Source organism: Xyrauchen texanus, chromosome 8, assembly GCF_025860055.1.
Source record: "Xyrauchen texanus isolate HMW12.3.18 chromosome 8, RBS_HiC_50CHRs, whole genome shotgun sequence".
NCBI lineage: Eukaryota > Metazoa > Chordata > Actinopteri > Cypriniformes > Catostomidae > Xyrauchen > Xyrauchen texanus.
The window spans coordinates 35841526-35867556 of record NC_068283.1 but is presented as its reverse complement, the minus strand read 5'-3'; the positions used below and the strand labels follow the sequence as shown (position 1 = coordinate 35867556).

General features: G+C 38.5%; 1 protein-coding gene across 1 annotated transcript in view; it reads right to left on the bottom strand.

Annotated features, from left to right (window-relative positions):
* The window catches only part of LOC127647151 (protein TANC2-like), a 208890-nt gene that overhangs the window by 22660 nt on the left and 160199 nt on the right, over nucleotides 1-26031 (bottom strand). The window contains 5 exon segments of the mRNA XM_052131231.1: nucleotides 2014-2142; nucleotides 11508-11756; nucleotides 12075-12202; nucleotides 12204-12262; nucleotides 19073-19221. Of these exon segments, the coding sequence (XP_051987191.1) occupies nucleotides 2014-2142; nucleotides 11508-11756; nucleotides 12075-12202; nucleotides 12204-12262; nucleotides 19073-19221 (714 nt within the window).

Genomic DNA, 26031 nt, shown 5'->3' with positions numbered 1-26031 from the left:
GCATGTCGCTTTTGTGTTCAGATAATTATTTGAAAAAATAAATCATTATAACCATGCAGGGGTGTAGATTCCAGGGGGATTTGGGGGAGGGAGGGGTGATCAAAACAAGCAAGTATTATTTATACCATGATCAACGGAAATATTTAAATGCTCCACGCTGCAACTCCCCCAATGTTCAAGCCAAATCTACGCCTTAGCGACCATGCATACAGCAATATTTATATTCATTATGATGCTAAATCCTCCACATATGCTTGCAATCAATCATATCAAATGCCCCATTAATAAAAAGATCATTAATATTAATGAAAACAATCTAAATCTAAATTCATAATTAGTTCTGTAATATTCATTATTCTAATATTTATCGAATGAACTGAAGCATACACAAACATTTACTTCCTTTTTGCTTTTCCACAATGGTGGAAAAGGCCCAACTGATATAGAATTGTACTCGTACATGAAAGAACCTGCTTGTAATTACACTAAAATGATGTCATTAGTGTTATTTAATGCTAGTTACTTCATGCTAGAATTATTTTCTTGTAGTTGCGTTCTTATTAGTCATGTCAGACGTAAGGTTTGGGAATCATGTCTCTATAATTGGATGAATCTCACAAAGCCTTTCAAGAACATGTCCGGGTCATATTTCACTCCAAAATCAACAGAAAGATATATGAAAATACATTTGCTTAAAGAAAATGTAATGTTTTTTTTTTACGCATTGTGACATTATTTTCATTAAAATGACTAAATTAGGTACATTTTCTCTGCACATTATCATTACTGCAATGAAAAAATCTAATTCTTATACCTGTAATGCAGAAGAAAAGAAATAAAGCTTTTTTTATTTACATTGTAAGGTTGTAGGATATTTATCAACAAAGGTTTTGGCTTAAAATTATATGAATGTATAAGGAAAAGTAAACAGGCCTATTTTAGGTACATGAGCCTCATCACCATTTCAAGTTTAAATTACAGTAAAAAATAACACTATAACAGTAATAAAATTCGCCATTGAGTATAATGGGAATTATGAAAAAACTCAAAAGTACAACATTTTGGAGGACAAATGTGTTGCATACAATACATCCACTGCAAAAAAGAGTTTGTCTTATTTTCGGGTAAAAATATCTAAACGTCCTTAAAAATAAATTACTAGAGAAACAGAATTGCTGTACATAAAATATTAAGTCTTGTTTTCAGATGAATCTAGCAAAATTGAATAGAGTTTATGTTTAAAACAAGAAAAGACTATTTGCCCATGTGTAAAAAAATATAATTCTTTTCCCTTTGAATGAAGTTTGAGTCAAGTCAAGTCACAGAAAGAGAAGGGGAAAGAGAGAGAACTCTCCAAGCCCTTCCATGAGGCTGATTTAGGATGTGTGGAGTCTTGACTGTGAGCTTTAGACAGCAGGCTGAGCTCTGACAGATGAGCCAGCGCTCATGCTAATAGGAAGTCGATATATCGATCTGGACAGGAGACAGATTATGGCACGGCAGCCTGGAGGGGAAACAGAGACAGAGAGAACAGCAGGACGAGGGGGGGTCCACAGAAGAGCAGTGGAGTGCTGAGAGTTTTAACGGGACATGTTATGTGTAATTTCACCCTTTCTGCTAAATGTAATTATCTTTTTTGCTGATGAATGTAGTTTTATTGACCTATACCATCTTAATATTTGCAGGTTGACATTGCTCTGTTTGAGAATCCCGAACACCGCAATATAGCTATACCGGTTTAGCCAATGCAGACTGTCTGTTTGTCTCACCTATGGAAGACACGGGACACTAGCGTGCAGAGATTACACACTTTACCACATATGTTACTCAAGTTTATTTGCAACAATAACAACCTTTAGAATTGAACAGCCTGATTCTGCTACTGTACCTAAATATATGTCAATGACCTCTGTAACGACTGGCTAATCGCCAAGCTTCAGAGTACTGAACAGGCTTTGAAATGAAAACATGTTAACACATGCACTAATAGGTAAACAAAAAGAAAATGCACACCTCTCATGTCTGCCTGTCCAGAGCGTCCTGAACCGGAGTTCTGACGTGGCATGCGCAAAGATGTGCGCAGTGGCGCCTGTCTCTGTTCATCAAGATATGCTAGATCCTCCAGGTGAGCTGAACTAGTGGCTGAGAGAGAGAGAGAGAGAGAGAGAGAGAGAGAGAGAGAGAGAGAGATTTGTTAGAAGTTTGTTAAAATTCTGAATTTTGACATACTCCAAATATAAACTCATGCCGCCCACATATATTCAACAGAGAAGAACACAAAACAATAATAATGGAAATACAGTGAACATTATTCATTTCTCCAGCTCACCAGCCAAGTAAAGTGAATCTATGAAATAAAGCGAAAATATTCTAGCTAACAAATTCCTGTGAGTTGAAAACCTCTATTATAACATAATGAATCTGTGCTGATGATAAACAGCTCTCGTAGAGTTTAAAATACCAGCACCATCCAATCAAATGCCTCCCTCCTCATTCTCACTTGAGCATGTTTTTTCATCAAACTCTCATTTAGTTCTCACACATTTCATTTTGCTTGAAATGAAAGCTTTAAATGCTGACAGTGACAACTTCAACTATGAAAGTTATTGGGTTAGTTTTTAAAATGTCCAAATCAGAGTAATGTGTTAATTATAATATTTAACATATAATGCTTCATTATATAAAAATACTATAGCAGTACAATAATACTAAGTACTGGTAATACTAGAGAGCAGTTTGGCTGATGGCCAATATAATGCCAATATACAGACAAACATATGCATACATACAATATACATACAACCACATATTGAGATTGGGTGGTCTAAATGTATTCATTTCAGAATCAACCATTGAAAGACCCATCAGTCAAACACAAATCTGAATATTGGAGGGGATGTGTCCACAATATCTAAAATAGTTACGGCCCTGACTATGTATACAATACAATTCAAAAGTGCACCAAGACTTCAGCTGGCTCTTACTCGTACTATCGGCCCCAGTAGTAGGCCTACTTGTAGTTTTGGACTCTAAATCCTCCACTCTAAACTCAACACCCTTCATCATGGATACTCTAAATTTGTTTATCAAATGCAGACCCTTTAAAAGGAATATGTTTATCTATTATCTGTTTTGTTCTTTAAGTCTGTGTTTTTATCCATCTCCTAATACACATATCCCTGTAATGGACATTCTTGTATCCAATCCAAATACATTTTTGTGGATTGTTGCTCACTAGACTGTAACAGGCTGAACACTGCCGTGTGCTCGCGCTTGCCGATCAATGTCGCATCACTTAATTGTGATTCGTGCCTTGAGAGTTGCAGGTAGTAGCGGTTTGTCTCATGACTCCAGCAGGGAACTCTTGTTTTGACATTTCATCTTTTCACTTGCACTCATTTAGACTTTACTGTTGAGTTTGACACCATTGTTGTCTGCAAGTATATTGAATTTGTTGTTTTATTGTATGTATGTTCTTGTTTTGCTTACATGTACATGTATGTTTATGTTTGAGCATTGGCTGAAAGCACTATTTAAAGTAAACATTTGATTATTGTTGTCATTATTAGTGGTAGTAACTCAGTCATTGCATGAGGGGGCGACCTGGTCCATGTAAAATTAAACCGTTTTACTGAGTTTTTGATATGTTGAGTCTTCATCTCATAGGAGTGTGCATCATTTGCAGCATATTTCTACAAAATGTCATTCATGTCTTTGTATAAAGCATTTTTTAATTAGCAAAAACCTACTTAGTGCACCTTTAATGTTAGCAAATAAGAAATGCTCAGTAACGCGTGTTTATGATGCGCTGACTCTTAGCAGCATAGATGCAGCACATTGCAAAAACCGAAATTCTCAGTTGCCGATGTCATTTTAGCACCACATGTAGAATTAGCAGCTTTTTCTCTAAGACTGACATTACTAGAGTCTTCGACTCATGTCAGTGTAAATCATTTGTAACATATATTTTTTTAAATACTACTGTATACTACTCCTATTTCTTTCTTCTTAAAAGTTTAGCAATTAGCAAAAAAATATGCAAGTGCACCTTTAATCAGTCTGCTGATACAGTACATCACTCTAGGGAAAGCATTGTACATTTATGTTAGTGAAGAACTAAACCTTCTGTTTATGTGTGTGTGAGAAAACTTGACAAAATGTGTAAGAGCTTGTGTTTGTTTCAGCTTGTGTGTGCTTATTAGCTTCCTTGAGCATGTGTGCAGGCTTGTTTTCTTTGCTAATGAGGAAGAAGGGGAGGACCATGAGAGGAAAGTTCATGGTGGCTTGCTATATGAAAATAGTAAGAACACAGTGGGTGGTCACTTAACCTAGAATCAAAGCAGCTGGAGAGAAGCTGAAACTGTTCATAAACAGAGTTAGCATTAGCTCACATTATTGTGTCTTGCATATTAGCATGAATGCTAGGGCTGAACGGCCACCAGCAATGTGGCGCAAGGTGCCATGCAGTAAGCTTGAACCATACGTTCTGGGGAAAGCAGTTCGTTTTTCTTTGATGTGTTTTAATTTAAGACAGATTTCAGAAACACCCATCGTCCCATGGTACATATGTGTACAAATTACAACTTCCTGTTGTTGCGCATGTGTGGAACAACAGCTCAAAAATTTACCTCCCTAAGAGATACTCAGACTGACAAAAGAAACCATAATTATGATTCAGCTTGAACACTAGATAGCTAGTCTTGAGAATAAACCATATTTAACTTACTATAATTATTGTTCCTATTGTAAAACCATGATAAATCATAATAGGAACTCTTTAAAACTGTGTAAGAAGCTATATCCATGTTAGCCATTTCATTCATGCCATTGAAGAGTGTGTAAGTCTATCCCCTCATAGCCTCGGTGTCATTCTCAAAATAAATCAAAGATGATGTCACGTGAATAAGGTCGATAGTTGTATTGCAATAGCAACTCGATTTTTATATTTTCTAAAGAAAATGTTCTGTGTGGTTGCCAGGGCATTGCTATGCGGTTTCCAAGGTTTACTGAGTATTTTTGGAGCAGTGCTGTACAGTTGCTAGGGTGTCCTGGGTGGACATTGCTATGCATTTATTTGAGATACCCTGAGTGTTTTGTGCATTGCTATGTGGTTGCTAGGGTGTTCTGTGTGGTTGTCAGGGTATTGTTATTTAGTTTCTAAGGTGTACCGAGTGTTTTTGGTGCATTGATATGTGGTTGCTATGGTGTTCTGGATGGTTGCTAGGGCATGGCTATGCAGTTTCTAAAGTGTTCTGAATGTTTTTAGTGGGTTTTATGGTTGCTACGGTGTTCTGGGTAGTTGCCAGGGCATTGTTTAGCAGTTTCAAAGGTGTTCTGAGTGTTTTTGGTGTGTTGCTATGTGGTTGTTGCTAGGGTGTTTTGGGAGGTTGCTTAATAGCTCAAAAGTCCAAAGAGACCCCCCAAATCTCTGTGATATTTCAACTATACAGCCGGGGCCAAAAGTATTGGAAGTGACATAAATGATGTGTTTCGCAAAGTTTTCTGCTTCAGTTGCTGTGGTGTTGATTCACATTGTTTCTAGATTATTGTGCAGAGTGATCAGATGCCTTTTATATAATTGCAAAAAGCTTCATTGGTCAAATTTTTTTTAACTTTATCCCAAAAAAACAATTTCACAGTTTTTTGGCCCTGTCACAAAATGACCAGCTAACATCATTTCACTAATCATACCAGCAGCACCTGGGAAAGTGTGAACGAGTACTAGTCAGGTGAAATTACTCTATCATCCTGATTGGATCATAAGAGCAGACTGATTGCTATAAAAGGAGAGAAGACGTGCTTCCAATCATTGTGTTCTTGTTAGCAATGGTTACCTCTAAAGAAAGACGTGCAGCCATCATTGCTTTGCATCAAAATTGCCTCACATGCAAGGAAATTGCTGCAAAGAATATTGCACCGAAAGAACCATTTACCAGATCATCAAGAACTTCAAGGAGAGAGGTTCAACTGCAGTGAAGAACATTTCAGGATGTCCCAGAGTGTCCAGCAAGGGCCAGGACAGTCTCCTCCTGAGGATTCAGCTACGGAATGGTGTCACCACCAGTGCAGAGCTTGCTCAATATTGGCAGCAGGTTGGTGTGAGTGCATCTCCATGCTTAGTGAGGCAAAGACTTTTGGACAATGGCCTGGTGTCAAGAAGGGCAGCAAAGAAGCCATTTCCCTCCAAGAAAAACATCAAGAACAGACTGAAATTCTGCAGGAAGTACAAGGATTGGACAGCAGAAGACTGGTGCAAAGTTATTTTTCTCTGATGAAGCCCTCTTCCGACAGTTTGGGACATCTGGAAAATCGATAGTCTGGAGAAGAAAAGGTGAATGCTACCATGAGCATTCACAATGAAGTTGTCATGCCAACAATGAAGCATCCTGAGACCATTCATGTGTGGGGTTGCTTTTCATCCAAGGCAGTGGGCTCTCTCACAATTCAGCCCAAAAACACTGCCATGAATAAAGAATGGTATCAAAACGTCCTGCAAGAGCAACTTCTCCCAATGATCAAGGAGCAATTTTTTGATGATCCGTGCATTTTCCAGCATGATGGAGCACCATGTCACAAGGCAAGAGTGATAATGAAGTGGCTCAAAGATCATTACATTGAAATTTTGGATCCGTGGCCAGGCAACTCCCCGGTATGGGGACAATAGAATTGGTGGAAACTATGGTTCCCATGGTACATTTTTGTAAAGGGTAAAAAGTATCAACTCAAGAGAGAAAAAATGTCCTGTTTAGACACCAGTATTTCTCTTCCGCAACATGCACCTCCTCCACCATCTGCAGTACAGACTGTCTGGCTGGCATCACAGTGTTGCTGGATTTATGGCCACTAGAACTGCGTCACAATGACTTTGGCCCCCAGCACTGGACTGCTGTTTTACAACCCCACCATGGCCCAGGTCCAGAACACTTGTCTGCCTTCTACACTAAATGTTTGATGAAGAGCATGTGCCTCCATATATCAAAAATGGGATAGAATAAGAAGGCCAATTTGAGTCTTCAAATAATAATTTAATATGGAATTTCAAAGGTGTTTGTTAGTGATGGCGTTTGCTAAGATGTATTGCTCATCATAATTAGGATGCTTCTTTAAAAAGATAAATAATAATAATTAAATAATTGTAAACATATGAGCAACTCCTACACATATTCTGCACACCTCTTCCCAACACACACCAACAAAGTAGTAGACGGCAGATATTTTGAAGCAGTTGATTTTACAGCAGAAGGATGAAGTGAGTGACTGACATGATCTGATGGTTCATCAATGTTCTCATCTGTTTGTCTTCTCTTGTGCTCTCCTCACCTCTTTCTTTCTCTAATTTTCTCTCTTACTCATGCATGCACACCTTTCATGCTTATTATCGCTCCCACTCTCTCCTTACACTTTTGATTTCTTTCCCCCTTTTACTTCTCACCCACACATTCCCTCACCTCCTCTCTCTCTCCATCCGTTTCATCACATCTTCCCCTTTCTAAACCAGTCTGATCTCTGTTCAGGAAGCATTTGATTACTCTATCAGACAGCCTTACTTTTATGGGTGCTGACATGTTCTCCTGCAGACTCCTACACACACACACACAGGTACCCTCACATATGTATAAAAACACAATAAAAATGGGCAGTTAAACTAATTAATACTGGGGGACACTGACATTGAAAGGTGGTTGCTAGTGTTCTGTGTGATTGCTATGCATTGCTAGGTAGTTTCTTTGGTGATTTGGGTGGTTGCTTACTAGCTCAAGTCAAAAGAGTCCACCCTCAAGTCTCTATCTATTCATATGGTTAGGGCTTAGGACCCTCTTCCAATGTAAGTCTAAGGGATTTTTTCACCCATAATTGTACTGAATGATATCTGTATCTGCAAGTGAACATGGCCTTTCTGCTATACCTCCCCTACACTTTATGTGAGAGCTGTAAATAGGTGCTTCAATCACAGATGTGCAGTTTATAGCAGACAGATGCACGCTGTAAGACAACAGCGTGACCATGACAGCATCAGTTGAGCAATGTGAGTAAGTAAGAGTCATTTCTGTATTTTTAAAAGAATTCTGTCATCTCACGGTGTGCCTCAGCAGCCATGATATCACAAGTGCTGCACTTCTGCAAAAATTAAGCTATAGTTAAAGAGGTGGAGATGGTTGAGAACATTAGAACACTGTCAAAGTAAATCCTTGTTCTACCTTTAAGATGACATCTCTAATGTTGATGATATGAATATTGGTATGCTAATTTCACTGAAAGTTGTAAGCAATGTTGCTATAGGACACTTTTAACATTGCTCTGTTTGTTTGAGTTGCAACAAATAGCAACATTGTCTCAACCAATTGTGTGAGTTTGGGGCAGTTCTAACTGTTTGTCAAACAACTTACTGATACAGGACTAATAGAATTGCAATATTTATAACAATTCATAATTTGCTCACTCTCCTGATTCATCATGAAAAGCGATTCACTGATATAGAAATGTTGGCCGATAACGATAGATAACATATAGCTGATAACCAATGTAGTACCCAATAATATACAAAAACAAAGCAAAAAAAAATAAATAAATAAAAATCAAGCTAATATTGACAGATACCTATATGGTCGACCAATAAATTCTGTATCCCTAAATATTGAAAAATATGAACAACTAACTCTAGTAGAAATTGTGCTTTACCAAGTTTTTAAGCTCCTTATTCTAAAACTTAACAAAAACCCATCATGAAACTTCTTACAATAGGGTAGTGTGAGCTACTGAGGTGGACTGTTGTATTTGCTCACATGTGGATCCAAAACCAGGAGCTCAAATCACAAATCTTTAATTAAACCTGCAGGAGATTCACACAGATGTCCTCATCTTGTTGTAACAGGGCTGCATCAGGAGCCCGGACCTGCTCCAGCACTCAAATGGCCCATAAAACTGTAAAGCTTTCACAGTAATCACTAAGAGTTTTGACTGACCTTGACATTTTAAGGGAATTTGAAACACGTGTCTGTTGACTTTTAGGGTTTGGATTATGCTGGATATTTTCTGTCTCTGGGGTTCTCCATTCAGTGAGTAGACATGTTCAAAGACTCATGCCACTCATGCCTTTTCACACAAAGCTGACTTCAAATATTAACACAGTGAGAAATGAATGTGAGTGTTTGTGCTTGACAGGATTTTAATGGGGGACTGAAGTAATGACTGACCCAGCAAAACACTGAGATAAACTATATATAAAAATAGACCCCTGAATAAAAATACTACTAACTACTTTATTCTTATATTTGCCTGTAAATATCCATTTATGTCCCATAGATATAACCATTCAGTTACTGAAATGACTCAAAGAAAGCAGAGCATGTTGGGTACCCCCAAAACAATTTAAAGCAAAGGGAATGTTGGGAATGGCATTCTACCATACAACTGTATAGGGGTTAAACTGGGATTTTGGAGGTGGGGAACCCTTAAATCGGGTGATGTGACATGTGAGTGGATGTGAGTGATTCCAGATTCAAAACCCCTTAGTTTATAGAGCTTTTTAACAAAACAAAGCAAAATTGCTCCTGCATATCAGTGTATCTAAAGAAACGGATGAGCAGTTGATTCCATATTACACAATTTATTTGAAACCGATCGGACAACAGCGTAGCACAGAAGCAGAACGCACATCTGGATGCAGGGGAGCAAGAGCAAATATGAACTCTAAATGTGTCAAAAGGGTCAAACAAAAACCGCATCGGAGAATACAATAAATGGAATGGATTGACAAACAAGATTTTGTTTTAGTATTGTATCGTAGGTGCCGGAACGCCGTTCTGGAGCATACCAGCCCAATTTAACCCCTGCTACCGTACTATTTTAAACTGGAAATACTGTATCCAACAATTCAATGCACGCAGCTTGAACATATTATAAACCTTTTCCTTGAGTGCCAAACGTTCATCATTGAAACACAAAATTTTTATTAAAAACACAAAATAACTTTAATGCTAAGACAAAAACAGGATTCCACATGCTCAATTAAGCATCTGACAACATTGTAGCATTGTAGCTAACATTTATAGTTGCATGTTGCATATTATTGCACATACTACTTTTTTTTTTAAAGCAGGTAGGTATACTAAACTCAGCAAAAAAAGAAACGTCCCTTTTTCAGGACACTGTATTTAAAAGATCATCTTGTAAAAATCCAAATAACTTTACAGATCTTTACTGTAAAGGGTTTAAACAATGTTTTCCATGCTTGTTCAATGAACCATAAACAATTAATGAACATGCACCTGTTGAAGGTCGTTTAAGGCAATTAAAGTCACAGTTATAAAAACTTAGGACACTAAAGAGACCTTTCTACTGACTCTGAAAAACACCAAAAGAAAGATGCCCAGGGTCCTTGCTCATCTCTGTGAACATGCCGTAGGAAATTGCAATGTCCGTACTGTGAGACACCTAAGACAGCACTACAGGGAGACAGGAAGGACATGTGTAACAGGATCAGTACATCTGAATATCACACCTGCAGGACAGATACAGGATGGCAACAACAACTGCCCGAATTACAACGGCAACGCACAATCCCTCCATCAGTGCTCAGACAGTCTGCAATAGGCTGAGAGAGGCTGGACTGAGGGGTGTTGTAAAGCAGGTCCTTACCAGACATCACCGGCAACAACGTCGCCTATGGGCACAAACCCACCTTCGCTGGACCAGACAGGACTGGCAAAAAGTGCTCTTCGCTGACGAGTCGCAGTTTTGTCTCACCAGGGGTGATGGTCGGACTCGCGTTTATTGTCAAAGGATCAATTTGGATGTGGAGGGTCTGTCATGGTCTGGGGCATGGCCTTGTTGTCATTGCAGGCAATCTCAAAGCTGTGCATTACAGGGAAGTCATCTTCCTCCCTCATGTGGTATCCCTCCTGCAGGCTCATCCTGACATGACCCTCCAAGCATGACAATGCCACCAGTCATACTGCTGGTTCTGTGTGTGATTTCCTACAAGAAAGGAATGTCAGTGTTCTGCCATGGCTAGCGGAGAGCCCAGATCTCAATCCCATTGAGCACAGACCTGTTGGATCAGAGGTTGAGGACTAGGGCCATTCCCTCTCAGAAATGTCCGGGAACTTGCAAGTGCCTTGGTGCAACAGTGAAGTAACATCTCATAGCAAGAACTGGCAAATCTGGTGCAGTCCATGAGGAGGAGATGCACTGCACTACTTAATGCAGCTGGTGGCCCCACCAGATACTGACTGTTACTTTCTACTTTGTTCAGGGACACATTATTCCATTTCTGTTAGTCACATGTCTGTGAAACTTGTTCAGTTTATGTCTTAGTTGTTGAATCTTTATATTCATACAAATATTTACACATGTTAAGTTTGCTGAAAACTAAAGCAGTTGAAAGTGAGAGGACGTTTCTTTTTTTGCAGAGTTTATAATATACTGGACAGAAAGCAGTATGCTAGTATTCCATAACAACAAAACTAACACTGTCCATTGAAAATAAGTTAGGTGCACAGACTTACCAGCCACAGAATTAGGGCGGGGCATGAGGTAGAGGGGGATGGAGTGAGCAGAGTGAGAGACAGTATGTTCCAGACTCCTTTCTGGGATTTTGTTGAGGCTGTATGTGGAGGCCGCCATGTTTTCATCAACACGATACAGAAAAGAGTCTGTCCCCATTGATTTGTGTGCCTGCCACAACTTCAGGCTGCCCCGTGAACTCTCGCTGTGTTTACTATGTTCAATGTTCTCAGAGTAACTTGTGAGCGTTGCTGCAGAGAGAGAGAGAGAGAGAGAGAGAGATGAAACATTTGAATGGAAATCATTTCAAGAGAAAAAAAGAACAACAAAACAAAACACAATAAAACAAAACAAAAAAGTGAGATGATACATTTTCTATGAAATTCCTTTATTCATTATTCAGCATGAAATTAAAAAAATATATATTTCTATTGCAAAGAATCCAAAACTAAACTATATTTGCTCTCTGGAAAAGATTGCAAAGTTGTCCTACATCAATGAGAAACATTTAGTCTCGGTCTCTCAATCAAGCTGGACATACAGTCTTCCCACTAAAGCACATCTCTCACCTATAATGCCACTGTCTCGGCTCTCCAGAGTGGAGGTGGGACTAGTGATGGATCCATAGGCACAGTCGCGGGTACCCATGTTACCAGGTGCTCCAGCGGGCAAAGTAGAGCAGGGGCTGCCAGGAGGGAGACACTGTGCTGCTAGCTAAGCTAGAGCAAGGGCTTATCCTTTGGGTCATGGAGAGTTCCTGAAGATCAGAAGAGAAAGTGTTTCAGAAATGACTTGGCAATACAGCAGAAACAGTGAGAATAGTATGGTAGTATGCTACATACTGTAGCGCTTCTCCAAAAAACTTGTTGCATCACACCTGATTAGGACACATGACAAAATAACATTTTGATGATATTTATGTAGGTGAAATGTATGAGACTTTTTAAATAGATAAAACAAACTGCATTAGCTCAAGGTGTTCATTCATACATGCATTCATTGTTCACTCATTGCTTGTTGCGCTCGTGAAATACTGCATATTAAAATGATTCTGCTAGAACCACTGCATAAAGAGCTCTGGAACGCTGAATGACTTTAACACACAAAAATGCCCACAGAAGTGGAAATATGCTGACTGGCATTTAATGATACACTGCCGTCCCATATTTCTGCTGAGGGCTGCACACTCATGCTGACTTAAACACATTTTAAACTATGACTCAATATTATGTAATTTACTACATTGTTATTCACTTTATGGCATATGAGTGACAAAACCTTGAATTCTTGACTCTTAACCAAATGGAAAGAGGAGATATATTAGTGTTTTCTATTGGGGTAATTGCTTGGCATACTGTGGTTGGCTACAATACAGCCTACAAAAAACATGAACCGGATGATGGATCATTTTACCCACTGGTGCTAGAGATGGGGGATAGTGAGAAACATAAACAGACAAAAAAGAATGATAATTAAAGAGTTGTTAGACAAAGTACAGGGAGAGTAGGAAAGAAATGGGAAGAGGAATGGAAAGAATAAGTGGTTATGAAGGTTCATGTCTGGCTCTTAGCAGTAGCACTTATGTCTGCGGTGGAGGCCACATTAATGACATCATGCAGTTGGAGATATCAAAACTGAAGATCAGTTGGTCAGTGGTTGCTCTGTCCTGAAGCTAGTTTAGACGGAAGCCCCTATCATTTAAATATAAACTCCAACAAGAGTGCCTAGATGTGGATTTTTGTTTTCACATTTTGTTTTTCAAACTTTCTATCCCTGATCTGGAGCACCTGTGGAATTGTTTGAGTACCAGATGCGCTCGTGGACATTTCTTCTTCAACCCCTGGCATTTAAGTTCCTACAATCAAGCTACCACCAAGAGGATGTTCTTTCAAAAAACAATGATACTCGGCTAAATTTTCAGCAAACTACTGTGGCAACATCATTCATTGTAGTAAAACACTGCTGATCATTACTTGAAAAAGAAGGTTTGGGTGCTTGATTCTTAGCAGGTTTCATAAACTAAAGTTTGGTCAGCACATTTCATGACTTCTAAGATTTTTTTTATTATTATTTATTTCTAGACCTGTTTTTTTACATTCCCTGATCTTTCAGGATTTTGTGATTTGTTCTATGTACTAGTTAGTGTAACTTGACAAAGGGAGTGGTTCTAGATTGGTTAATTGCTTTGATCCTAATTGCGTATTCCAGATGTAATTGAGTCGACAGATTGGTCCAAATCTACTGTGCTCCATTTGTGAACAAATTATTTCACTACCTGACAGTTATGCATTAAATTATGTTTGTATGTACCTGAATGCTTCTTAAGATGCGGTCTATACTTGATTGTTTTTTTCCGCCTATTGTCTAATGAATGTAAAAAATATGATGATGCCGATTTATACAAAACATCTCCATAATAAAGCAAAGGAAGAAAATGAGCTGAGACTGGTTTCTTTTTTGCATCAAATGAAAAACAAAACTTATTTCTGAAGAAAAAACATAGCTTTAACTTGAGTTTGGTCCCTAACTGATTTACTTGAGACTTAAAAGATAATGATTCATTAAGTATAAAACTAAGATATTTATGTTTAGATACAGACTCTATTACAGTACCCTGCAAAGTGTGAAGAGATGCTAGATTTGATGTTGATTTCTTTAAGTTTGAGAAAAAACATGGCTTTAGTTTTATCAGCATTTAAAACGCCTTTGGTGCACAACATCAAATTGTACTGTAATTGACACACAGCTTGATGTATAGTGGGAGCACAACAATAAATAACAGTGTTGTCAGCACAGAAATGAAAACTACAATTTATAATATCAAAATCAAGGCAATTAAATAAATAGTAAAAAGTAGTGGCCCCAGAACAGACCCCTGAGGAACACCCTTGGTGATCTGTAAAGGCATAGATGAGTGACCTTCCATTCACACCCATTGTGTTCTGCAATTTAAATAGTTTGCAAACCAAGATATAGTGTTATCGGATAGTCCTATATTTTTAAGTCAAATTTTCAATATTTCATGATCGACAGTATCGAAGTCTTTAGATAAATCGATAAAAACGGATGCACAATGATGTCCTTTATCAAGGGCTTCGATAATATCATTATCGATCTTCATAGCAGCTGTAGTGGTACTGTGTTTTTGCCTGACTGGTTAACAGATTAAATATTATTATCAGATAAATTCAAAGACAATTGTTCACTGATAAGTGTTTCTAAAAACTTTGAAAGAATGCAGAGTTTAGAAATGGGTCTATAGTTATCCAATTTAGTTGGATCACCACCTTTTAACAAAGGAATTACAAAGGCAGATTTCCACATCTTTGGGATTTCATTTGAGTATAAGGAAAGATTAAAGATATATGTTAATGGAGGTGAAATAAAGTCTGCTGCTAATTTTAGGTTCTATTTGATCTGGACCAGCTGACTTATTTGTATCTAGTAATTTGAGAGGTGTTTGAACCTCATGGATTGTAAACTGTCAAAAACTAAAAATAAAGAGCACCTATTAAGGTTTTTCAAATATTACCTTTCATGTAGTGTGTTATATAGCTGTTTGTGAATGTAAAAAGTCTGCAAAGTTTCAAAAATCAAAGTGCACGACAAATGGAGTTATTGACTCCCAAAAGAAACCATTCTAAACACCTGAAAGAGTCGTTAGTAATTCCAGACTTACTTCGTGTACTAACCTACGTAATTTGGTAACAAAAAACCCACCTCTGGTCTTCAATGGCTGCTCGTGAACAGCTTTATCCCGCCCTCAAACACTACACTAAGCGGTAGACCAATCACAACAGACTGGGACATCTGACCAATCAGAGCAGAGTAGGCTCTCTAAAAGGAGGAGTTTAGAATGAATGCTTTAGAATGGATCATTGAACGAGTCGATTTTGACACTGGGAAAAAACAAAGGTAATGCTGCAATTTTAATTATGCGCAAATTAAAGTGTTTTTTTTTTTTTTTTACCTTGGATGCATGTAAATCTATTGTATGAGACTTTTAAAACAAAATTTGGCAAGTTTAAAAACCATAATAGACATATCTCTTCCTAGTCAATATCTGATTTCATATCAGTGATTTTATGTGCCTGGAGATCCAATATCAACAAAGTGCTTATTAACACAATCAAGCATTTGAGCCTTATCCAAATTTTTGGTGAGGTTATAAATGGTGGAAGCACTGTAGTCTTTTTTAGCGCCAGATAAGGAATCAATATCTTTCCAAAATTTCAATGGTTTATTTGAATTTAATGTTGTTTCAGAAAGGAAATATTCAGCTTCAGCTCTTCTAATTGGTACTGTACATTTATGTCAATCTGATTGAAAATCAGAGGGCCTAGCCCTGGCCCATGCAACATCACACTCAAAGCAAATTAGATAATGTGGATGAGAACCAGGGATTGTCCCAACCTTTAACTCAATTTTTTTACATGCTTATTGATAATGGCAGTAAAACACCATGGAACACTGTTACCATGGAAACGGACTCGCCTTCTGATGTCGAGAGTTCTGTTGGAACAGGTTGACCATACTAGCCAGTAGGGTAAGTCGGAGCAGTTGTTTGTGTGCTTTGATGGCAGCAACAGAGGTGTTTTGTGCCCAAGCAAAGACCATCTCATTGGCTTTTGATGCAATTTCGAGTGCTTACGAGGCACATGGTTTACCTTCTACTTCTATGAGGAGCATTGCATCCTCTTGGGCTTTGGCTAGAGGTGCATCTTTGGAAGACATTTGTATGGCAGAAGGGTGGTCCTCTCTGCATACATTTGTGAGATTTTATAGTCTGGATGGGACTTTGACTCCTGCTTCCCAGGTTCTCTCTGCTGGAACAGGATTAAGCTCATCATTTCCTCTGTCTTATTCAGACACTTTAGTTCACTTTTGCGCTGCTATATGCTTGCCACACGGGCATAGACAATTGGCAGCTTCTGTTCACATGGCGTGCATGTACATTGTTCCCCATAGCAATTACGCAGCTCGAGTCCCTCGAGAGGGAACGCCTTGGTTACGTGAAGCGTAACCCTGGTTCCCAGAGAGGGAACGAAATGCTGCGTAAGCTTGCCATACACTCTAGTAGCTGCATAGGCTCATGCATTCCTGCAGGAAATCTGACGTGATGGCGCGAAGTGAGCACATTTATAGAGCTTGTGATGTAGCTCCCTGGTGGCGTCACTAAGCACCATCAGCCAATGAATTGCCGTAATTGTATAAGGGATTCAGATCATGTGAAACTCAGAGGTGTCCCCATAGCGATTACGGAGTGTCTCGCTCTCTCTCAGGGAATCAGGGTTAGGCTTCACGTAACCGAGACATTTATTTTTATTAGATTAGAGTGGTGATTTATTTGAAACTATTGTTATTATATTACTTTCCAGTGGCAAATTATAAGTAAATATTGTTTATTTTGATTATATTCAAACTATGATTTATATGTAAATATTGCTTAATTGTATTTCATTCCAGTGGTGATTGATTTGTGAATATTGTTTATTTGTATAACATTCCAGAGGTGATTTATTTGTACATATTGTTTATTTGTATAACATTCCAGAGGTGATTAATTTGTAAATATTCTCTTGTAGAAAGCAACAACAACCACCTAACACCAATAAAGAACAATTGAGGGATTTATTTCCTGTTTTGTTGGAAAACCCATTGTGTTAACGCCCAAACCTTTAACCAGTGACCTCAACGGAATACAAGTTATTTTTTTATTTTTTTTATACAGGCATAGATTGTATATAAAATAGTTAAGAAATTCAAATTAATTTCCTTGCTCTACATCCATACAACTTGCAACTTGCATTTTAGGCTGTTGTTCATACAAAGCTATTGTATGGGACAAAAATCATTTGGACCACTTTTATTGTGTTTTTATCCTGTATGCAGCTCAACCAATCACAGCATCCATCCTTATAAAAAAAAGAAATCTTTTGTGCTCCACAGAATAAAGAAAGGACATGATGGGTTGGTCAATCATGAAAAAAAAATCTACTTTTTAAAAGGAATAGTTAAACTTGCAGTCTTTAGTGTTTCTTTCTTTCTTTCTTTTTATGGAACGTCTACTATGATACATTTTTCCCTTGCAGAGAGACTGAAAACCCCTGAAAAATAATAATACCCAACTTTAGTTTTCTCTGTGAACCAGCAACTTAAAATCAGATTTTGAACTTAACAAATATGTCTAAATAGCTCAGTCTAGACCTTGTTGTCCAATTCAGGGTTTGGTGTACGTGGGAGAAATTGGCCTTTTGGTGACCACGCTAGCTTGGCAGGGACCAGCCACTAGAATAACTCAGTGGAGGTCATGATGTAGCTCTGCCCAGCTCTGGACGACGAGAGCCTTGTGTTCTGCAATACATTCCTGAGCTCAACTGCGAGTCGGATCAATGAGGTCAAATAGAAGTGCGAACAATTAAGAGGGAATGAAACACCTCTGTTTTTAACCAGAGGAATGCTCGACAGACTTCAATTTGTGCTATATTCAAGAATCCAACATGTACTTTTAAAGGAATAGTACACCCAGAAAATATTTATGCAGATTTTTATTCAGAGTTTTCTAAAGCCATATCACAGCTACAGTATGTTTGAGGCCACAGTTGAATTCAGGATGCAAGCCTTGGTTGAAGAAAAGATTATCAATAATATCAAGCTTAAACTTTGGTCAGTTCATAGCTATCATATGGCTTCAGACTACTTTGAATAAGTAATTTTGACTAGTTATGTGATATTTGTATGAAGCTTATTTAGTCCTTTTTGAAACTTGACAGATGTAAAAACTGTTGTAGTACAGAAAGAGCTACATTAATACCATTGCTTTAAATTTTTTTTTAGCAAAAGTAGTTTCCAACAAGCAAGTAGTTTCCATGTTAATTTTGAATTACTGTTAGGATGTTTTAGGACTCAGGAAAGCTACTTTCATAGCATTTTTTAATGACTGTTTAAATTTGTCCAAATGACAAGTAATACTCTCATACCGTGCTGTATATTCTGTATACTGTATTAAATTCTTCTGGCTTCAAAAATGTCTAAGCACTCTGAAGTCAAAAGCAGATGTTCACAGGAGAATCCTAGGTAAGATTAGTGTGGACTGTAAATACAGTAGCAGCAGGGGTTTGTGCTTTTCAACATCCAGCATCTGCTGTCTGCGACATGCCTAGATAGACTCAAACTGCACAGGCACACCAGTGCAAATGGCTAGTGTTCTTCCAAAACACAGTAAAATCTGTCATGATTTACAGAGCAAGCCGATCTTTGTTTTTGTGGTGCGGAGCCGCCCACTGACAAAGCCCAGAGCTGCAGAGAAGCTCCTCCCACCTAATTAAAATCACTAAGCCAAAAAGCAATCTTTTTTCCATTTTAAAGACCCTATGAAATCAAAATGTTGTGTTGGAGTTTGTTAGTTCATGACTATTAGCATCGAAGCCATCTATATTATGCTAGTGTCAAGTCATTTCATGGGGTCTTTAAAGAATACAGAGAGCTACAGATTGGATAAAGAGGGGGAGGCTGAGAGCATTAAATGAGATGGTGTGTGTTGAATGTGTTTGTGTACGAATCAAACCTGGGGATCATCTTGTTCCTCCATACTATACTGTGCTCCAGCAGGACCTTCACTCACTTTGTCCCCGAGCAAGAAGCCTAGCCGTGTCATCAGAGTGTTGGCTGCCTCGTCAACAGACGGAGGAGGACCCAGATCCTGACTCTCATCTCCTATGAGAGATAGAACCATAGTTAGGAATACAGAGTTCAATATAGCAATATTGTAAGTCAATTCATCACGATAAAGGAATGTTTTTGGCATGACTCAAAGCTATGAAAAAATAGCAGCACAAGCAATATGATAGAAGTCACCAGTGTTCAATGAATAAATGTTTTAATAAATCAGCCTTACTGTATGCAGTTTACAGTTGTCAAGCAATTTATGGTATCATTGTGGACGTCATTCACAGTAGTGCCATCTTTAATTTTTAACGGGAATGACAACAAGGGTGAGAAGGATAGACTTGAAAATTGTTTCAAACATGGCTCATCCAATCAGATTTTAGAGCTAGGGCTTTCTTTTTCACAATTAGGTATAATCATTAGGTATTAGGTCAAAATTAAGGAGTCATTTTGGCAAATATAGTGAAACCATCTAAAATGCTTTGAAACCAGTAGACTTTGACTTCTGAGAACTTGGTTTGATATCCATTAATGCTGCACAATTGATTGAATTCAAACTGAAATTGCAGTATGGCCTTGCAAGATTACTAAACATTAAAATGCTATGTTTCAGGATATAGTCTGCATTTAGTCAGCACTGTGTGAGCAAGTGGCGCCCTCTAGAGGTCTGGGCGGCATTATCCATTATACCAATTTATTAAAAAAATATTTTTCCATGATGTGGAAAGACATTTGAGGAATTGTCCAAAATATGCATAGTAATAGTTTGTTATTTTCTATCATATAGACTACATGTGCAAAATGTGAGTTCTGTTTTTTTTTTACAGCAAAAACTAAAAGTGCAATGTTTTAGATGTACAAAATTACCTTTTTTCTTATCAATAATCACATCCTATTAAGTAATTTTTTGCACATTTTTAAATATGTTTATCTTCAATTTATATTTTATTGTGGCTCTCTTTAAAATGTTGGCCAGTCCATGGTCAATATAATTTTTTTACATTTCTTGTTAGAACAGTAAAAAAAAGCTTATGTACCACTTTGTACAATTTTAAAGCATAGCTCTCAAGTAAAACAGTTAACTGTTGACAAAATGAGTGAAGCCAGATGGTGCCGCGGATGGCAGCCTCGGTGTGGAGCGCTCCAATATTTTTGTTGTTTTTGTTTGTTTGTCCTGTGTTTAGTAATCTTTTTCCAATTAGTTTCACCAAGGACGAACTGCTGAACATTTGGCAGCACATACCAGAGAATCTTTTCCCGGTTTTTGACTATTTGGATTCTTTGCTGGACATTTTATTCAGAGGCGCAGATGCGCTGTTCAAAAGATGTAGGTGAGGGAGACAAGCTGGTGTGCTGGTCAGGCTCCGTCTGCGTGGCTTTCGAACAGCCCTAACAAAACTACATCACCTCACCCGTACAAACAAGGACTTTTCAACCATTGCCTTGTGCTTCACAGAAACCTGTCTGAGAGAAGCCATTCCAGACAGCACGTTACATCTGCCGGACTTTCAGCTGTTCAGTGCTGATCGCATCATAGATTTAACAGGGAAAACGAGGTGGTGGAACATGCTTTTACATCAATGAAAGTTGGTGTACAGATGTAACAACGTTAAAGATGTGCTGTCCTAATTTGGAAGCGCTCTTTATTAACTGTAAGCCTTTCTACTCAAAGCAGGAGTGTTCATAGTTTATTTTTGGTGAGTGTTTATATCCCGCCACACGTGTGCGAATGCAGCGCTGCAACAGCTGGCCGATCAAATCACAGACAAGAAAAAACAATACCCGGATTCAGTTATTATTATTATTGGGGATTTTAACAAATCAAAACTCAAATACAAACAGCACATCACATGCCCAACCATAGACAGAAATATACTGGATCATAGCTACAAAACAATAAAGGATGCATATCACTTTGTCCCTAGAGCAGCTTTGGGACTCTCTGATCATTGTCTGGTTTATCTTCTTCCAACCTACAGGCAGATCAAAAATCTGCCAACCGTAGTAAAGACTGTAAAGATATGGACCAATGCCTGATATGACTCCATGGATTGGAGTGTTTTTGAGGCTGCAGACAACAATCTGGACAAGCTCACAGATACCGTTACATCATATTTCAGTTTCTGTAAGGATATGTGCATTCGTACTAGGACTTATGACAAATGACAAACTGTGGTTTACAGAAGAACTCAGGTAGCTATGTCAGGACAAAAGAGGATGCTTACCGAGTTGGGGATAATGTCTTGTACAATCAGGCCAGGAACACACTGAATAAGGAAATCAGACTGGCTAAAAGCAACTGTTCTGATAAGCTGAAAAACAAGTTTTCAACTAACGACTCTGCATCAGGTGGAGTGGCCTGAAAAAAAAAAAAAAACTTACTAACTACAGGATTCCTGCCCTCAACACTGTTGCGAACCAACAACTGGCTGATGACATGAATATTTTCTACTGTAGATTTGAAAGGCCCAATCTCACTCCCCACACCCGCTCTGACCTTCACTTCACACAAACATCAACACCTACTACATCCCCCTTCCTGCTACTCAACCTGCACCTAAGATCTGTGAAGAAGAGGTGAGCCGTGTCTTCCGAAAACAAAAGACAAGGAAAGCACAGGGCCCAGACAGTGTTTCACCCGCTTGTCTAAAATCCTGTGCTAACCAGCTGGCCTCCATCTTCATACTGATCTTCAATAGATTACTGGAGCAGTGTGAAGTCCCATGCTGCTTCAAATGTTCAATCATCATTCCCGTCTCCCTGACGTCTGTGGTCATGAAATCATTTGAGAGATTGGTGTTGGCCCATCTGAAGGACATCACTGGACCCTTTCTAGATCTCCTTCAATTTGCTGATTGAGCAAACAGGTCTGTGGATGATGCAGTCAACATGGGATCATTGTTCACTGCAACATCTAGACAGACCAGGAACATATGCAGGGATCATTTTGTGGACTTCAGTTCAGCTTTCAACACCATCATCACAGCTATTCTCCAGACTAAACTACACCAACTCTGTTCCCACATTTATCTGTCAGATAATTACCGCAATTAGCATCTCTTCTTGAGGCACCACACCCCACTGAGCGGAGACTGCAAATTCACACCTCATTGTCGCCCTCCCACATCTGTCCCATTCTCTCCTCTCTCCCCCATTCAGCTCAGAATCACCCAAGATCTGTATGTAACAAAAGTATATATCTGATGTATACAAATAATGTAACTAGTGTAACATGTTTGGAATCATTTAAAATGTCTCAGTGCATCTGGTATAGTGCTCTTATTCCCAGGTTTGTAAACTTAATGACAGCAAAGTTATAAGGTCTTTGCCAAATGCTTTATAATTCTGGAGGTCTGTCTCCATCCCTGCTTGTATGTTAATGAAGTATGTCCCCAGGACTTCCAAACCTAACCACTCCCAAAATCCCCTTTGTCCATGGTTGGGTATTTAAGGAAAGGCGACACATTGCTCAGGGCTCTCTGTAATCAGACGATCCCAAACAGTTTACTGTTTGTAGTTTATTTCAGGTGATTGCAATTCGTATTTCTTATGATTTGATAAAATGTCTAACTTTGACTTATCAATGTCTAATTGGAATTGATGAATTGATTATGTTACCTGGTCAATAAATTGTCAACATTTGATTTTATTCTGACTGACTATGACATTGTGTTTCCCAAACGGATTAAACGATTCGTATGTTACCGCAAGTCTGCGTCAGATTAGTGACGACTAATATTTGGCATCGATTCAAGTGTACTTGGTTTGCAAAGACAAAAAGGGAATTTCCGTTTAGAACAGCAAACGCTGCTTCTCCAGAAAAGTGTACGTGGGAAACCACGCATGGCCAATCCAAAGCTATTATAAGAGAAGTTATGTTGGTCAACTTACATCTGTAATAGTGGCCGTGACCTCTACTGAAGAAAACGTTAAGTTACAGTCAAGTGTATGCAATTCCATGGGGGCTATACTGAAATATCTTTGATTGTGTATACGTGAACGTAACCGATCTCAGGTATATAGAAATTACCTCTGTTTGATGATCCAATACTGGCCGCTTGTGATCGTGAGACCCGCGGCGTAGAGAAAACACGCGAGGACCTCAAAGCGACATAGTTTCTTAATCTAAACGGGTAAAAATATAATTAAAGGAGTTAAAAGAATAATCAAACATTCGCTCACTTTTAATGATACTCGGATATCATTAAAAACCTTTTTCATTTATGGAGTCAGATGAATAAACGAGGTAATACATAAGAGAATATGTATTTCATTTAATATTGTTGTGTTGCGTAACAAGAAAGACAGTAACGCGCAGAGACCTTCACCCGTATTATTGGAGACCGCCATTGGACCGATAAACGGGCTTACACCAGCTTTCTGCCGGTCATGCATCAGCTAGTGAGACAGGAGAAATTCACTTCTAGCACATGTAAAATCAGCACAGGTGCACCCCAGGGATGTGTGCTCTCCTCACTATTCTTCTCCTTGTATACAAACGACTGCACCGCCAAGGAACCCTCTTGTCAAGCTCCTGAAGTTTGCAGATGACACTACTGTCATTTGCATCTTCCAGGATGACGATGAGCCTGCATACAGAAGTGAAGTTGAACCATCTGGTGCAGTCAAAACAACCTGGAGCTGAACACATTCATAATGCTGGAGATGATTTTGGACTTTAGGAGGAACAACCCAACATTGAGCCCCTCACAATTCTAAACAGCACTGTGGCAGCAATGGAATCATTCAGGTTACTGGGCACTACCATCTCACAGGACCTAAGTGGGAGACCAACATTGACTCCATTATGAAAAAGGCCAGCAGAGGTTGTAATTCCTTCGTCAGTTGAGGAAGTTCAACCTGCCACAGGCGCTGCTGATCCAGTTCTACTCAGCAGTCATTGAGTCTGTCCACTGCACTCCAATAAGTGTCTGGTTTGGTGCAGCTACGTAATCGGATATCAGAAGACTACAAAAGGACAGTTTGGACTGCTGAGAGGATTATTGGTTGCCCCCTGCCCTCCCTTCAAGAACTGTACACTTCCAGAGTGAGGACAAAGGCTTCAAAAATCACTCTGGACCCCACTCACACTGCCCACTTCCTTTTTGAACTGTTGCCTTCTGGCCAATGCTACAGAGCTCTGAGCACCAGAACTGTCAGGTACAGGAATCGTTTTTTCCCTCAGTTTATCCATCTCATGAACAGTTAAAACAGCCCCATTGAGCAATAATTATGTGCAATACACAGTTTAGTCTTTTTATATTTATCCAACACACCTCTTCAGCCATTACATTAACTTGCACTGTATATAACAGATTTGTATCTGCACTACGTACACACAACTAATATAGTCTTATTGTGTATTCTATATAAACATTATTTTGTATAACATTTTTATTTTTATTCTATATTTATTTATTTATATTTATTTATTTTTTATAATTATCTGTCTTGTTGCTATATTGTATTGTTGTGTACTGGAAGCTCCAGTCATCAAGAAAATGTCCTTGTATGTGTAAGCATACTTGGCAATAAAGCAGATTCTGAAAATTAGGTTTGGCAAAATATCTGTATCGGCCTATAGTTTTGGTTCAAATCAGTATTGTGTCAGCCAAACATTTTCATATTTACATTTATGCATTTGGCAGAAGCTTTTATCCAAAGCGACTTACAGTGCACATATTACAGGGACAATCCCCCTCGGAGCAACCTGGAGTTAAGTGTCTTTCTCAAGGACACAATGGTGGTGGCTGTGGGGATCGAACCAGTGACCTTCTGATTACCAGTTATGTGCTTTAGTCCACTACGCCACCACCACTCCATATCGGTGCATCCCTACTTAAAACAAGAAAAAAAAAAAAAGAAAACTGCCAATTTGGTGAGATAAACTTAATTCAAGTTATTTTCTCTGAAAAGAACATCTTTCTTTATATTTATAACATAATATCTTTTAGTCTTCCAGAGAGACGTGCAAATTAAATGAATCTTGTTTTAAAGATGTTCACATATTTTACTGGAAAACAAGGCAAAAATACAGATTAAGAAAATGACTTTTTGCTGTGTGCCCCCAAAAGCTTTGCATTTGCATGCACTCACAGTCAAAACAGAGCAGACTGTGCAATAGTCAGACTTCAAAAGACAAGAAATGTCCCAAAGGTGGCTAAATCCACAGTGAGAAGAGCTTTTTCAGGATTAGTTTTTTTTTTTAATGCTTTTCACCTCACACCATCAGAACTGAATGGAGTATTCAAAAGAAACGGATGAAGCAGAACAGCCTTTCTCAGAAATATTGGGTGAGTCACTACACCTCTGCATCACAGACTCACCCTACTGTCAAACGTGTCCTCAGAGACTCACAACTTTTCTCTGATAAAACAAAGCCTCAGGCAGCGGCGGCTTTCTGCTGCGACAGTTATCTTTTATAAGATGCTCTAAAGTATGTAACTTAAAAAACTGCCTGAAAGAAAAAACAAAGTGGCTCAAAAGGTTGAATCTTAGTACATTATACATCTTAGGCCACCTAATGAGTCCAGAACCTGAAAGACCAATGTGATTATACTAACAAGGCAACAGCAACTCTACTTAGCCAAAGCACATCAAACGCTGTTTAAGTATCAAAACAAATTGAGCTGACCACCTAAGATAGCATTTTTGGGCATTCTAGGAGCGTTTTAAATATCTCATGAAATCAGAATTGGAGTTTTGTGGCTTTTAGTCCATACCTATTAGCTTTAAAACATTTACATGCAATGGACCAACAATGAATATAACTAACTCATGTTGCAATACACTGATGATTGTCCAATCAAATGCTCTCCAATCAGAATGTTTCCTGATCCAACTTCCTGTTTTAGTCAA